Source organism: Anguilla rostrata, chromosome 4 (genome assembly GCF_018555375.3).
Source record: "Anguilla rostrata isolate EN2019 chromosome 4, ASM1855537v3, whole genome shotgun sequence".
Lineage (NCBI taxonomy): Eukaryota > Metazoa > Chordata > Actinopteri > Anguilliformes > Anguillidae > Anguilla > Anguilla rostrata.
This window is the reverse complement of record NC_057936.1, coordinates 52,828,988-52,845,854: the sequence shown is the minus strand read 5'-3', so window position 1 is coordinate 52,845,854 and position 16,867 is coordinate 52,828,988. Positions and strand designations below refer to the sequence as shown.

Below are 16,867 nucleotides of genomic sequence, written 5' to 3'. Positions count from 1 at the left end.
GCTGCCACCTTCCTCACTTTGGGAAGGTCACCTCCTCGAGGTGGCACCGAAACCACTCGATAAATATGAAAAAAAACCGCGAAATCCATCGTTTTCCGGGCTAGCATTTATATTCCTCGCGGGCAAATATGGTTATGCTTATGACCGCCATCGGCCCCGGCGTAGCTTCTGCCGCAGTCACCTTTGTACCATAAATTTGACTTATCGACAAAATGCTCATTATGCGTCTCCCGGCTAAGAGGATACGCGCGTCCGCGCGAAGCCTTCCAGGAAACGCCGGGGTATTTCTCTCTTCTCATTTTTTGGGGAGTTCCTGAGTCGGGGCCGCTATCTCAGACTGACGGCCCCGGAGGAATTATTCATATCGGTGTTTAATTAAGTGAAAGTGGGGCGCCCCCCCACCCCCCCTGCGACGAGCCACGTCCCGAGCTCCGAAAACGCCGTCCGCGGGACTCGTCCCTCTCCTGGGACTCGTCGCGCAAATCGCGCCACGGCGGCTCTCTCTCCGCGCGTCAGTCTGGGGGAAAAAAAAAGCACAAAGAAATCAGGGGGATGAAATGACGGCTCCCCTCAAAAAGGCGCGATTACTACCTGCGGAAAGGGGAGCCGGGCCGGCGGCCCCTCCGCCAGCCATCATCCGCCCTGCTTTATATTCACACCCGACAATGGGCCCCACGCATCCCTCATTTTCTCCGACTTATTTCCTATCGCGCCCACTTGTTTTGCTTTATTTTTTCCCCCTGTTTCCCTCCATTTCATTTCAACCCCCCCCTCAACCCCCCCCGCCCACCCCACCGCCCCAGCCAGCCAGGTGGCGGAGGCGGCGCCCGCGTGGTGCGGCGTGGACCCGGCACCGGCCCGGCCGCACGCAGCTGCGGCCCACCGCCTTCGGAGAGCGGGAAGTGAGCCTCGCCTCAATGGCGAGCGTGTGCGGAGCGCGTGTGACGGCGGTCCCCGCGTCCTGCGTAATGATTGGCCTCGCGCCGGTCGGCGGGCGCCGTGCGGAGATCTCATCATCGGCAGCAGCGGAGGCCTTTGTTATTCCTCGGCGACGATGCGCTTACACATGCTGAACGGCCTCATTAAGAATTAACCGGCGCGTCCGGGGCCGCGGCGGGGGGGCAGGGGGCCCACCTCCGCCGGAGACGGGCCCCCGCTCCGAGTGCTTTAATTGTCGGGAGTCGCCCCCCTACCCCCCCCCCCCCCCCTTTGTCGGCGGAGAGACGTTTGTGATCTCATTCTGCGGCGCGTCGTGTCGCTAGTCTGAGGGCCGTGCGGCCTTACCTCACGACGCTCGCTGGTAAACTAGCGACGCAGCTCAGGTGTTTACGTTTCCGGTCGTAGGCTGGTGACTTAAGTTGAGGAGAATAGGATAAACAAATGAAATGAAGTATTAGTATTATAATAATGAGGGAAGGCCATTTTGTCCGGCTATCGAAAGCAAATGCTTTTGTGTTTTTTTGTTTTTTTTCCCCTCTTCTGCCAGTCGGAAAATACCAGAAATCGTTTGTTTGCGTGTTTTTATGCTCATGCGCTTTATTTGATTTGGGTATTTTCTTTATCTAATTTTCCATCTGATTAATGTCTCCAGACACAATGCTTTTTCTTGTATTTGTCACGATCGCTAATTGTAAAGATTTATCATGACTCACAGAGTTAGTCTCATTTCCAGGGCTCAGCTGTGTCCTCGCTCGCACATGGAGGAATCAAATAAGCTAAACAGTGGGGTTTGATATGGAGAGCAATAAATCTCCTCGTATACTGCCATCAGTGATGGAACATTTTCTTATTAAATAGGTCAGTATTTCCTAGTCTGTCTGCCGTTTTATTGAAGTGCAGTTTCCAGTTTTTGTTCCTGCTTTTGGCAAGAACCAGTTGACATTGCGTGCCTTTTTCGTCGAATTCAATGTCCCAATTTTGAACAGTAGAATACTTCAAAGGTTCATTTTAACCACTCGTTTTTGAACCAGCTCTATCATATGGAACCTCCTATACCATAATGTTGGTAGGTGGAGTACCATCGTCACTGTTATGTTTGACACAAATGGTACTATAAGATGGCAGGAATTAAATATCACTCGAAAATTCACCTTACCAGAGAATGTACCATCCTTGTATGAACTGCGAAAAAGCATTTCTTTAGCAAACACTATTTTGTTTAGAAATTTGTTTAGAATAAAGGTGCATCTCTTTCTTTGTAGTACTAAATAAAAAATATTAATAACTATGAAAGTTAGCAAAGAGTGCCTTTATAAATGCATTTGAATGGCCAAACAAAGTACTTTCCATTGATTTAATTTTCATGAAACTGTGAAACTGACAAAATATACAATTAGATTACATCTGCTCATAATAATTCTGTAAAATGCCCTTGGTTAAATCCTTCAGTTATAACAAGTATAAAGCAAAATTATTTGTAGGGTGGCAAATAATTTAGTGCCTTTAAGTTGAATGTGTGAAATAAGACATTTTTATATTACTATAGAGATGGAAGCAGTGTTTATTATTCATATGCCTAAAGGTTTGATATTCTATAGCCACTAATGATAAGTAGAGCCTTCATTGCAGCATATGGTATTGAAATGAAAGTGTTCTATAGCAGCCTTCTTAGAGAAGTGAAATAACGTAAAGAAGACCCTTAAACCCTAAAGGCTCTTGTCGTGATAGATGAATGTCAATGAATGTAGCCTATCCAGTGAGATGAGCAGAGAGGCATGTAAAGTAGCATTTCTTCACTTCCTTCTTTAAAGTGGTCCTTGTAGTTCAATGTGTTTTGTACTGCAAACTCACAGGATTTCTATAATATTGTGATTCTGACCAATGAAATCTCAAAGCTGGCACTATATGTGTTTAGCAGCGTGTTAATATGTGATATTAATGCTGTTTTGAGGGAATGTGTTTGAACTTCAAACAGATCAATTTTGTGATGGAAATAGTTAGGCATATCTTATGATTTTAAATATGTATTTATATTTCCGAAGGTGCCTTTAATATTTCAGTTGATAGGTTCTTGTCAACATTACCTAGAATATGTGTCCACAAAGTAGATTCTGCTTTTCAGAATTAAAAATGTAAGGTAGCAATGAGAAATCGGAACATCTAGCTGAACTCAAGAAAACTCACAAGACCCCTGGCCTCATTTGAATAACAAGAAACACAGTTAAGATATCTGTCCTTGCATTGAATAACTAAGGTTAAGATGCAGTCTGGCTCCCCATGTACTTAAAAACGATGGCTACCATCCCTCAGTCCAGATCTGTCAGGTCCTTAAGCTAACTGATCTCTTTGCTAGACTGGAGTGAACTGAGAATACCGGTCATTTCTACTAGTTTTGCTAAGACAGAAAGAAAGAATATGGATGTGCACACATTTCCTTATCAATTATGGAGACAACTGAATCAGTTTTTTCAGTATAGTTATGAAAATTAGCATTCAGTGTTCAGACTGTTTTCTATGGAATTTGGGAATGCAGATTTCCCAGTGCACTGTATGTTTAAAGTTTACCGCTGTAATAACAATATGCCATTCGTAGACCGCTTTCTATGGGCATAGCTGGGCTTTGCTTGTCTTTGTTTGCAGTGTAAAAAAGGTTTAAATGAGCGGTAATGGGCAAGCAGATAAATTACACGGGAGCGTAACTTTTTACAGGAGCACATACCTATTTCTGTGAGAAGGGATGATTCCTATTGGCCGGCCGTGGCCTGATTTATGGAGCTGCTCGGCACACCGGCTGCACCGCGCTCTCAGACGGGAGGGACCGCTGCAAATGATACATTGCATTCTAATTAGAGAATCCTAAGCACATCATTTCTACAGTAAAGCGTTTAAATGCAAATGTTACTAATGCTAAAAAGGTGAAAAATAGGTAGTTTATGCCACGGGTGTTGAAAGCAGAGCCATTAAAAAAAAAAAAAAGACTGCACATGATTCATGCTCAACAATGAATATGCAAAGCAGGGTGCTGTGGACGGAGATCAGAAATATTACCACTCCCAGCATTAAAGATGGATGGAGAGGAATGGACTGAATTGACCACCCTAACCTAATGTGTGGTCTCCCAGGTCTCAGCGAGTGTGAAGGTGCAGTTTTATCCTTATATTTAATTATATTTTTTTATTAGGCTTAAAATATGCATGTGAGTGGGAAAACAAAACCTTCTAAGGGGTCCATTTTGCAATATTGCGTTTAATTTGTTCTCATTTCCACAGTTAATATTCAGAACTGAATCCAGAACTAAAGTACAAGGGTCGTTAAATGCTATTTCTTTGTTTGCTTGGCAAGGTGCATATTACATTTCCCATATATTTTCATCCCTGGAACACCTTCCTGCTCAAATTGCTATTTTAAATTTTGTAATGCTGTGCAACGTCACCCCAAATTTTTACAGTTATTAATTGGAAAGATGGTTGTTTTGTGTGATGTGTGATTCTATCGCGAAACCCCCAGTGGTCCGACAGCAAACTCTTTTCCAATAGATCTAGATCATTGCAGATAATTGTATTACATGGAGTATTGATCCGAAATCACTGAGAACAGGAAACATCTAAACACACAATTTCAGTGTAGTATGTGTTTATTATTCCATATGGCTTTTGTGAGGAATCTTTATAAGTATATATGTTTGTGTATATGGGTGTGTGTGTGTATGTATATGTATATATACACACATATAAACACACACATGTCTCAGTGTAATATATTATAATCAAAGAAAATCTAGGTAGAAACATCAGAGAAATTACTCCTTTACACGAATCTATTGATCACTTTATATCAAAGGAGTATGTTTGACATAAGATTAGCTGCCAGTTTGAGCATTAGGTGCACTGTGTTATAGCCTGGGGCAGTTGTAAGTCTGCCAAAGGGATTGTAAATAAAGTAGCGGTTGCGACTGCCTCTGGCTTGGAATCAACGGCGGCTCAAATCGGAGGCAGAGGTAAACTTTATTTGATGCAGTTTTTAACCCCCGTTTGCTCGCGTGTTCCCCCTACCTTACGGAGAGAGGCCGGATTTAAAAGCCCCCCCAGGACGGCCCCAGCGTCCGTCCGTCCGTCCGTCCGTCCGGCCGGCAGCCCCTGCCGCACAGGGCCGCTTCCTCGTGCCGCCGGCGCGTCTGAAACGTGCAAATGTGGCCGCGACACCTTCGCCGAATCGTTTCTCCCGTTCTCCGCTCCCCCCCCCCCCGTCGTGCCCTCCGAAGGCGACGCCGTCGTACGCGTAGGCTCAGCTGGCCTCCCTTAAAAATTATTATTCCGCGGCCAGAAGCAGCGTGGCCTTTACCTGTCTGCGCAGGGCTGTCAGTTATTTGTGTTGAATGCATATTTGTTGTTAATTGCCCACCTTGGTCTGTTCCCCAGATGTGCAGTGTTAAAGGGGTTATATTGAATGTAGGCCTTGAATGTGAATTTTTAGGAAAAAAGTTGCATTTTAAGATTTTTTTTTTTCTTCTTCTATTGATTATTTAGATTTCTAACAATGTTTTACCTTGAGGTGCTGTAAACCAGTTAAGGCGGGCTGCGAAGCGGTGTTTGTGCATTGTTAAATATTTAGCGGTTCGAGTTTGCCATGCAGTTTCCTACGGCTCCAATTTAAACAGTTGGGTTACCGCGATGCCATAAATTAATCATGTCCTTCCCTGGTTTTTTAGTATTCATTTTTTGCCCCCTCAATACCTCCCACCCGCGCATCCACCAGCACCCTAAATGGCACTAAAAACACACCCCTAGTACTGCAACACTTCAAAGTTGCCAATCATTGTCTTGCACTGGGTATTCGAAAAGCCTAACTGGAACCTGCAACGCCAGCCAGTTCGGATTACTGCGTTCATACAAACATTTGACTGACAAAAAATGGGTATCTGGGAGAAATTGGCTGTAAGCTGAAATGAGAAGAGGATGGGAGAGGCTCTGCCTTAATGTGCCCGTTATAACAAATTGTCTCTCACTTAAAATCATACACATAAAAATGCGACGCCCATTTCAGCACGGGCGCCAAGGGCGTATCTTTTATATACACATTCTATACGCCGAATGTACTGAGTGCAAAACAAGGGGATTTTATTTCATGTTAAATAAAAAGTAAAAAAAAAAAAAAACGCTTTGCTTGAATGCAGAGCGTACCGTCCCCGCAGCGCTGCGTTCAATGTAAAGAGTGCCATCTATTGGTGGAGAACGGTAACAGTTCTTTTGTATTACCACAACAAAAGGTTTTTTTTTTTCTTTTCCCTTTTCCCCCAGCCCTGCGCATCGGACAGTCATGGAATATGAATACACGTATATGTGTGTGTGTGTTTGTGCACGAGTGCATTTATGTTTTAATGGGAGACTCCCGCTAAAACTAATGAAACCCCTCTTGTAGGGTTCATTTTATGTGCCTTTAATCATGTTTTATCATTTCAGAAGATGCGCTTGTTTCATCTTGCAGAAAATGATGTCCCTTTTTCCTCCTTTGGATCGTCCACCATTTTTTTCTGCAGTGTGCGGTCATGTGTAGTGTATCCTTTGTGACATATTTTCACGGCGTCGTATGTATTTTGCGCCTTTCGCAAAAAACCCTGAAGAAAAAGGCTGTCGATTCTGTTTCTTTCTCCTGCTCGTTGTTTTTGGCACCGTAGCGTTTATTAGCTACATTTTGTCCCTGTTTCCGTTGCATAAACGTTGAATGTAATGATGAATCTTCCCAGAGCGAAATGCGGTTTTGCCTTTGGAAGAATTGAAGAAGGTTAAAAACCTCTGACCTCTAACGCAGCCCCCAGGCCGGGGCGTGGGGGGGGGGCGGAGGGGTGCAGTGTACGGCGGGGTGCAGTGACGGTGGTCTCCCCCCCTCCCCCGCCCCTCTCTCTCTCTCCAGCGCAGGAGCGGGCGGAGCGGGAGGAGCGGGCCCTGCTGCTGGAGTCCAGCCTGAGCGCGGCGAGGGAGGAGCTGAGGGAGCGGGCCAGCGAGGAGGCCCGGCGGGAGCAGAGCGTCCGCGCCGCCCAGGCCCAGCTGAGGAGCGCCGCCGAGCGCGCCCGCGTCGCCGAGGAGGAGGCCGCCCGGCTCACGTGAGCTCCGCTCCGTTCCGTTCCACCCTGCGTTCCGTCCTGCGTTCCGTCCTGCGTTCCGTCCTGCGTTCCATCCAGCCCTTCATTCTTTTCCATTACATCCAAACTGACGTTATCTCGCAAAAACACACCATTTGCTGCAAGTGTGCATCTCAGCCATTACTGTACGGTGTTATGGTGCTGTGAATAAATATAGGGGGGAAATACGCTTTGATAAACATTCAGGAATATGATAATAATCGCAGATGTCAACCGTAATACAATTCAGCTGCTTTTAAATATCAGCGTTGTCATTTTGGGGAGGAAAATTAGGGAGCCGTTCGCTTCAAATTTTTTTTTTGATTCCCGGTTTGTTCAGGTTGGTCATTTTAATGCAATGTTTGGGTGAATCAGCCATCTTTATACCAGCGTGTGTCGGTTGTAAATTTAAATTTATGAATTAAGTATATTTTGTGAGGTTCGTGACGTTCGGCCTTCCGTCAGGCTCGATTAAGATCTCTGGGACTTGGCGAGGGGGAAGCCGCCGAGCGTTTTCGCGTTCCGAAACCTTGGCGGCGGCGGCAGCGATTGTTAACCTCAAGCTTGGACGCGAGAATGATTTTCATCCGTTGCCGGGGACTCCCTCCCTTTTGTTTCCGGGCCCTTTTGCACACGCTCATACGCCCTCCCGTTCTCCCCTCCGCAGCGGGCGCGAGTCGGACCTCTGGCACGGAGCGCCGTGGCGATGCCCGCCTTGCGTATACCCCCAACATGTTACCGCTACTCAGAGCCTCCCGGCCAAACGTAAACCGGGCGCACGTCCGAGCCGCGGCGCCTCTGACCTCACGCCGCTTTTCCACGGCCGACTCAGACGCGTCCCGACGCAGCGTTTTGCATTAGCGGGATCGCGCCGCCGCGCAAACAGACTTTTCACACGTACCTTTTTTCTAAATGTATTTTTTATCGATGCCACTTTGTAGACACCACGCAATGCGTTCGTTCGCGCGGGGGGCATTCACAGCCCTTTAAAACTAGCGCCGTTAGCAAGCCGAGCACGTCGGAGCGGGCATTTAGCGCGCGTTTAACCGCGTTACTTTACATCAATTTAACTTCGCCGCTCGCGCGAAGCCCCCGTGTGTTCTCAGCTCTGCCGAATGTCCGGTGGAGGTTGTGGGGAAATTGTAATAATTTGTCGTATTGATTGTTTTTCAACTGCAGCCAGGTCCCATTGCGCGGGGAACAGAAATAGACACTTTATTGATTACCTTTTTACGGCTATACTTCCTGCGACTTTGTGCGGGCATTCCTCCGGCACCTGGCCTATTATCCCGCGCGCCGCGGGATTGAGATTTCCTCAGACCAGTCATTTACTTGCATTCTTAATACAGCAGCAATCGGTGTGTCCACAAATCAGAATTGTGTGTTGATGGCTGCTTGGCGAGGATTGCCCAATCACAGACCGGCACGGATACTGTACTGTACTCTCACTGGCTGTTGCAATATTATTATGGAAATGTTCAGTGCTTTTTGTTTTTGTTTTTATGATGTAGCCTATTAATTTAAAATGTTATTCCAAAATGTTATTAAGTGTTGTACAGCAATCTACATGCTCCGTATTGTGGCTTTCGTTCCCATTTAGGACATCATTTGCAAATTTGCTCACTCATATGCAAGACATTTTTTTGGGGGGGTGCTTCTATTAAGAAAAAAAGAGCAAAAGTTCAACGTACTCTTAATAAACACGGCCTTTTCCTTGATGATAATCCTTCAAATGAATACTTTGTTTCGGGGCCACTTAATGAACTGAAGCAGTGCTATTCTGTTTGCAAAGAACCTCCGCATTACCTCCTGTAATATACTGTACGCATGAAGAAAGGTTGATGAGATTTTTTTTTTCCTCTTCCTCCATCCTTCCATATGGCTTCATGGTTTATTGAACATTTAATGATGGCAGTGTGAGATGAAGGACAGAACGGCTTATCACCTGAATTACCTCTGCGTCCGTGCCTTGATCAATGCTAGCCCTGTCCGTGTCCGGGCTCTCTGAAAGCCGCGGCTTTTCTGCAGCCGCTGTCGAGCCGCGCGCGCGTCGCCTGTGTTGATCTGCGCGATTGGCGGCGCCCGCTCAGCGCCGTGCGTCTGTGACCCTCCCCCTCCTCCCCACCCCCAGGCTGATGGCGGAGGGGCTGCAGGCGGACGCGGGCGCGGCCAGGGAGTCGGCCAAGCGGGCCCAGCAGGAGGCGGCGAGCCAGCAGCGGGAGCGGCAGAGGGCGGAGTCTGAGCGCGACGGCGCCAGGAAGGAGGCGCTCAACCTGGCGCAGCAGGTGAGCGCGCGCGTACCCGTCCCCCCGTTCCCCGTCCCCCCCCCCGAGGGCACCCTTTACCCAACCCACCCCCCCGTCCGTGAAAGTGACCGCCAACCGCTCCCCGGTCCACGCCAGGTACGTGTTAATAATTCATGGAGTCCGCCAACCGTGAGCAGGGGCCGCGGGCCGACCGCGAGCTGGGGCTGCTTGTTTGTTTATTTATTCGTTCTGTTCGAAAACCCCTGTCGACACCCATCTCCCTCTCTCCAGGACACACGGTGACACATTCACAGCGTTCCAAATTCTGATTAGCGGAGAGCACCGCTCGGCAGACGGGGGATTATCTTGTTCTGAGATTGAAGGGCCGAACCTGGAAAAGGTTCTTTGACTGTAATTCCAGCGTGTAATATTTCATAATGTTCTTCATGCGGGAATCTGATTGGACTGCTGTTGTCAGGTTTTAGCTCCACAAAGGGAGAGAGCTAATTAATCCAGGTCTTGCAAGTTCCTTTGAAATCATTAAAAATTCTCCTGAACTTTCCAGAGGAAACTTTAAGTGCTGAATAATTCAAGGTCTCCTTCTCTTTATTCTGAGTAATGTGCTTAAGTATACCGGGTTCTGAAATGTAAGCCTTACGATACAAAACCGCAAAAAAGGACCAAAGCTGGTATAAGTCCCGCTGATAGTAGAGATTATTATCATTTTCGTGTGCAGTTTGCTCTTGGGATGGATCAGTGAATACTCACTAATTGCAGTGCGAAGCGTCTTTATGACATCATGACGACGTCATGCCATTTAGAAAGTACCTCACCGAATAGCTAGGCCTCACAACCAATTAAAACACATCAACTACTGTAATTGAGCATTTTATAATGTTGCAAATGAATGTGTTTATCTTTAGGCCTATTTGTAATTTCTCAATACTGGAAGCAAGTTCTGCAATAGCTAGCCTGGGCAGTAAATTGACAAGAGGGGCAGTGCATCAAAAGAGGGGCACGGTATCAATGCCTTGCACCAAACATGGAATCTGTGGTGCAGCTTGCTTTTTGGCCCATTGCCAAAACTAAAAAACAAACCTCACTCCCACTCACTGATTCATACTGTTCCTCTGTGAAACAAAGAAGCAAAAAATGTATTTTCTTCGTCCCACGTTTTTCTTAAAACCCTTGCTACACTGAGAACAGTTACTAATAGAACTAAAATGTGAAAATGAAAATCATTGCTACATGAACAGCTCTAAGCTCGAATGAATAGAGCAGTTCATGTTGTTGCAGCAACTATAAAGATTACCTAGAGCAATAGCCAAGCTATCACTGAAATCATTTTCGGATGATATCTCCAAGAGGAGACGGGCACAAACTCCGAGTAATCTTGCAAAGATCTTGTCGTTTAAGAATCATTGATCAAAGCATAAGTTGGTTCATCAATCCAATTTTTGTGTTTGGCACTAGTTTCGGGGAACGGGCTCTGTGGCTGTGTTGCTAAGCGCATGTTTCTTCATTTTATAAAACTGCAGAAGGGGAGAGGCGGGGAGGGGGCTCAATTTGCTGTCGTGGCAGCAGAAACGTTGTTGCCCCATGTCGCTTGTGCGTGGGCTACAGAGTGCTGCCCTATGCTACCCTTATGCTACTTATGCATATCAGCAACTCTTTAGCAGCCTTGACCCCCCGCCCCCCCTCACCCTCACCCTCTCTGTCAGTCCATGCCCCACCCACCCCCCAACCCCGCACCCCCCCATCCCTCACCGGTCCCACCTGTTCCGGATCCCTGACGTCCTGCTCCAGCCAGGCACCTGCTCCCTGGGTGTCCCCCAGGCCGTTTCCCCTGCAGGACGTCAGCCCCCTGGTCTCTCAGCCATTTAGGAGTTCTGTTCCGCTCAGCGGAAGACGAGGATCCGGTTCCCCGCTCCAGGAGAAAAGCATTTTAACCGCTTACCATAATAAACATGTGCTGTAATGCATTTTCATGTCCAAGCCCACATTAGCAAGCGGCAGTTGTAATTTTATTGGTTGGATAAACCCGAGAATAAATTTTTATTGGCTAAAAAATTATACGCGAAATCCATAACTATGCTTTTTAGGGCAAAATTGCCACCTTCAAATGAATCACTCTATCGAACAGTTAAAAAGATAAAGCTTCTCCAGATAGCCAATCAAAGCTTTTAAATAGTAAAAGCAGCAGCCAGCATTGTAGGTTGTGAAAATAAATCCATATTACAAATTGCTTTAGTGAAAACTGGATGAGCAGCCCATTTTTGTATTGAACTTTCCTCCTATTCAGTGACCACACTGGGAAAAGGATACTGATGCCTGAAAGATCGATTCCATCAGAGGTCCCACAAGGGCTGTACCGTACAGCTCTATGAAGCTACTGCAAGGTGGACCGAAATGTATTGCGAAGGCCAAAGTGAAATTGGTCTAAAAATACAATGTTTATCGTACAGATTTCACTAATTGCACCAAACGATGAAAATCGCAGGACCCCCTTTTGCTTCCAGAACAGACTGAATTCTTTGCGGCACGGATTCAACAAGGTGCTGGATTCCACGCGGACTCGATAGGGTCACTGAGTTCTTTTAGGTTTTTTGGCCTCACCATCATGCTGTGAACCTCCTATTACAAATCTCCCCTCATCCCAAAGGTGCTCTGTTATAATGAGATCTGGGCACTGTGCCGGCGATTGGAGTAAACTGAACTCACTGTCATGTTCGTGGAACCATCTTGAGACGATGTGTTCTTTGTGACATGGCGCATTATCCTGCAGGAAGCATCAATTTGAAGAAGGGTAGGCTGTGGCCTGTGACAAAGGGATGCAAATGGTCAGCAACAATGCTGAGGTATCATGTGGCATTCAAGTGATGCTTATTTGGTATTAAGCGGTCTAACGTGTGCCAAGGAAACATTCCTCACGCCTTTACACCACCTCCAGCTTGCGTTGGCATGATGGATCCATGAATTCAAGTAATTAACGCCACATTCTTTAAGAGCAGATGTGCCTAATAAAGTGACCACTGAGTGTGTGTGTGTGTGTGTGTGTGTCTGTGCATGTGTGGGTATGTATATAGTGTGTGTGTGTGTGTGTGTGTGTGCATACAGTACATGCATGTACAGTGTACATGCTAATCTTTTTGGCTTTTCATACATTCTTTGGTTAGCAACTGTGTCGCTGTTAGCGATCGTTTACGATGCACTGTTTCTCAGGTCATTATATAAATGACTTCAGCTGGGTGCTCTTGAAGTCAGTGGTACGCTGTGCGTGTGGCGTGCCATCTCTCATGAGGTGTCAAACGATGTAGCCAATCAATTTCTCCGAGCTCGCTTCGCTGTGCTCTTTACTGATTCTGTGATGGCATCATTATTTCTGAAGGTGTAGACCTTTGGATAAGCCATCAAATTAGAGGGAAATGATTTAATGATGCACGGAATCTATGAAATAAAGTTTGAGGAACGCGAATAGTCACTTTCCAACCCCATTGATCTTTATTTGACTTGATTGGTTCCACTGAATGTAGTGATTATTACACGGCACACTGTATGGAATACGTAGGAACGGCAGGACTAATTAACATGCATGTCCCTAGTGCGTCTGACAGGTCTGCTCTAACTGGCCTTCAGACTGCAGTGCCTTGCATGGCCTGGTTCATCTCTGTCTGAATATAGTTTAGACTTGGAGGATTATAGATGCAAGAAGTAATAAAATCATGATGATTATTACCTCCGTAACTGATGTGGACACAATAATGGTAGTAAAATCCTTTTAGGAGGGAATCGTGCAACAGATTTTTCATCTAAAATGATTCCTATTTCTTACGTTGATGCAAATGAATTATATCTAGAGCTTGTAGTTTTTTGTTGTGAACAGCACCATGCTTTTTTAAAAATAAAAAAATAAAACTAAGAACATTTTGACAAGCCATTTACTGCTAACATTACTGTCTTTGTGTTGCATTTTTTTTTCTAATTTTTATTTATTTATTTATTCATTTATTTATTTTATCATCTTTTGTATTCAGTCTTTATATTAATTTCACAAATCTCAGTGGATGGAAGAAGGTGATTGCCTTGCTGTTTCACCTCTGGGACCTTGAATTTAATTTATCCTGACTACACTGTAATAAAATTTTTATATCACTCCTTTATTAGGTGTTAATCTTAGACTAGCTCTTTCTCAGTCCAGGGATTATCTAATAATAACCCTAATTAACACTACAGGCCTTATTTAGGTAAAACACTTACAAACTCAGTTGTGTGGCACCACATTGCTCCTGGCAGTGAATGCAATTTAGAACACTGGCACATTCAGTGATGTCAGTGTGAATAGCATGTAATGTGTATGAGCTGCTTTTCCTAGAGATTCCAGGCCAATAGTTCAAAGTTATCATGCTTTTCCCATATAAAATGACCAATGTTTTTGGTGTTTGTTTATATCTGTGTGTGCGTGTGTGTGCGGTTGTGGTTGTGGTTGTGGTTGTGTGTATTTGTGTGTGTGTGTGTGTGTGTGTGTGTGTGTGTGCGGTTGTGTGTGTGTGTGTGCGTGTGTGTGTCTGTGTGTCTGTGCGTGTGTGTGTGTGCCTGTGTGTCCGTGTGTGTGTGTGTGTGTGTGTGCGGTTGTGTGTGTGTGTGCGGTGTGTGTCTGTGTGTCTGTGGTGTGTGTGTGTGCTTTTGTCCGTGGTGTGTGTGTCTGTGTGTGTATGTGTTTCAGCTCCAGCAGCAGGAGGAAGCCTTGCGGTGTCTGAGGGAGGAACTGGGGCAGGAACACGCACGCTACCAGGACCAACAACTGCAGCTTAACAAGCTGAAAACGTACATGGAAAACATGGAGACCGAGCTGGAGAATCTGAGAATCAAACAAACCGGTGACGCCAACATGGTAGGCTCACCCTGCTGTCAGCACGCTCCAGTACTGCATGCTGTGCAACAGTAAATCCAGCGAAAACCAAAACCGCGCAATGGCTGTCTTACCGTGTCCAATAGGCAAAGATGCAGGGCAATTATATACTTAGCAAGATTTCCATTCTCAGATTTGGCTGTATTGTGACGATGTGTGATACCGTGGTGTGATTTTCACATTTGTGCTGCAGATTTTTGTCCAAAACATTGTTGGTAAATGTCAGAATGTGTATCGTATGTGTGCTGACAATTTGTGGCGTGTATCTGTTGAAATTAATCGAGGAAATACATATGTCCAGAGCCACAAGTGCATGCATTAGTTGCATTAAGATGTTGTATCTGGTTTTTAAATTCATGCCATTAATGCAAAAAGAAAAGATTTATAAGAGTATGTATAATTCGATTTGGAGATTTGTAATCTGTCATTGAAGCGCCTTAAAACCCAAGCTTTGGGATTTGAGAACCATTAACATGTGGCTATTTGAAAAAGGTTAAGTCTGAAGATGCACACAGATCTTGCCCTAAGTCCACCATTACCATTATATAAAGTTGTGGCTTATTTGCTTTCCAGTTAATGACATTTTTTATGGTTGTCTTAGATCTGGACATTATGGAGAATGTTAGCATTAGAGAAGTGAAGAAACCCCCAAGTGTGTTCACCAATGGAGCCTTGGCTAACTATGAAATTAGGAGCAAAGTTGGCTCCTTGTGACCTGACAAACTTCAGTGTGCCCTCTGCTCTGCATGGAGCCAATGGAAATCAAATAGCCCCGGGGCCATTAAGACTGTTGCTTTGCCTCCAAGCCTGAGGAGCAAAAGACTAAAAAGGCTGATTTTAAGCTTTCATTTGTTTGTCTTCATTAGCGGCAACTTGTTTTGTGGTCGGTGCTAGTTTTAATGAAAGGCTGGGTCTTTCAGAAGTTTGTTTGTGGCTTGTTGGCATGTTGAGAGGGTTGTACATAAATACATTTTTTTTCTTTTGCTGGATTTGTGAAGCAGTAAAAGCTTAATTGTAATGTGTATATATATATATATATATATATATATATATATATATATATATATATATAGTGATGATCTTCCTTTAATGGAATGTTCTCAGTCATGATAAAATGACTATCAGGCTTCCAACATCCTGTGTATTTTTGTAGTTCTGTGGGAGCGTAATGGCCTGTAAGCAGCAGTTAAAACCAGACGTGGGATAAAGTGCATTTAGATGCAGAGGCATAGCGTTTTTGGCATTGGAATGCACTTGAAAATGAAAAATAAAAGTTTAATGCTGCCACAAGGTAATGCAAACACAAAATTGTTTGATTGCTCACTTCAGAACGCATTTCAGTTGACCGAACATAAAAATCCATCAAAAAGTGGCTGATAACACCTCCATAAACCATGCAACTTTCATTGGGGGAAGGAAGCGATACTCAAACTATAGTAAATTTTAATTGCTAGAGAACATTTTTTTTTTTCTTCAGTATTTAAGTGTAACATTGGCTATACAGTGCATGGCAAGCATAACAAAACAGGAAGCACTCTGTGCTCCATTTTAATGGTTTCTATAAGGCAGCATTAAAATGGCTATTTGTCTGCGTAATTATGGCCTCATAATGCTGGACGGATAGTGCAGTAGAAATGAGCACTCTTTTCTCAGAAAGTTAACGCTGTCCCTACATTTCTGTGACTCGCACGCTTCTGAATTCGGAGCTGTAGAATGTCATTCGCTGGAATGCCAGTGTCTCCTTGATTCAGTCAGTTTGTATTTCAAACCCCCCGCTCTGCTTAAGGAATTTCATATAGGAGTAAAACGGGTCATTTCATCAAGCGTTTTGTTGTGGCGTTCTTGTTTTTAATCTCTGACGTCTCCTCCACTGCCTTCTACTGAAACCATCGCACATTCTCATCGCAAAAAAAAACATTTAAAAATCGCATTTCCCATTTTCCGCTAATTGGAAAGCATGCAGAATATAATGTGCGAATGTGCGATGCTAAATCATGTAGATTTGGGTGAAACCCATATACACAATTCTACAGATAAGCAATGAAGCAGTGTACTTCTGATAAACAAAACAAATGGAAAAATACGTAAGAAGTAAATATGGCTGCGTTGTATATCCCTACTGAGATAGAGTTAGAATGAGGCAACATGAGAAAAAAATAATTAGTGATAAAAAGAATGTCACGGTCACCTTTATCTACACCATTATAAGTCAACATGTCAAGATAAATGTGTAGTAATGTTTGTCTAATAATAATAATCATAATGTTACGTGGCGATGCTGTCGCAGTATTTGAATACCCACATCGCTAATGGCTGCCGGATTGTTCTTTGTTCTTGCAGTAATGTTCCTCTTTGGGGCATTAGCTTCTTCATCCCTCCGAGGTGGAATATGGAGGCAACCTGCCCGAGGATTATTATGAGCGCAGAAATGGTCAAGCTTGATGAATCCAAAGGAAATTGGCTTTGAAATGGCCTCATCTGCTGGGGTCAAAGCCATTACTTGATGTATGGTATAAGTGGATTTTGAGTGTGGCTAAATTATTTCAGAATTACCCCAGAAGACGGACGTTTTGCAGCTTGACTTTGAAATCCAAAAAAAAAAAAAAAAATGATGCTCATTTATTCATAATTGAAACAGTAATATTTTAATTATTT

At 44.6% G+C, this 16,867-nt stretch overlaps 1 protein-coding gene across 3 annotated transcripts in view; it reads left to right on the top strand.

Moving 5' to 3' along the window:
• LOC135253628 (early endosome antigen 1-like) overlaps positions 1-16,867 on the top strand; it is a 125,915-nt gene that overhangs the window by 76,899 nt on the left and 32,149 nt on the right. For all 3 annotated transcript variants that reach the window (XM_064333172.1, XM_064333170.1, XM_064333171.1), the window contains 3 exons: positions 6,850-7,039; positions 9,189-9,342; positions 14,027-14,194. In XM_064333172.1, coding sequence (XP_064189242.1) covers positions 6,850-7,039; positions 9,189-9,342; positions 14,027-14,194 — 512 coding nt within the window. The remainder of the gene's footprint in view (positions 1-6,849; positions 7,040-9,188; positions 9,343-14,026; positions 14,195-16,867) is intronic.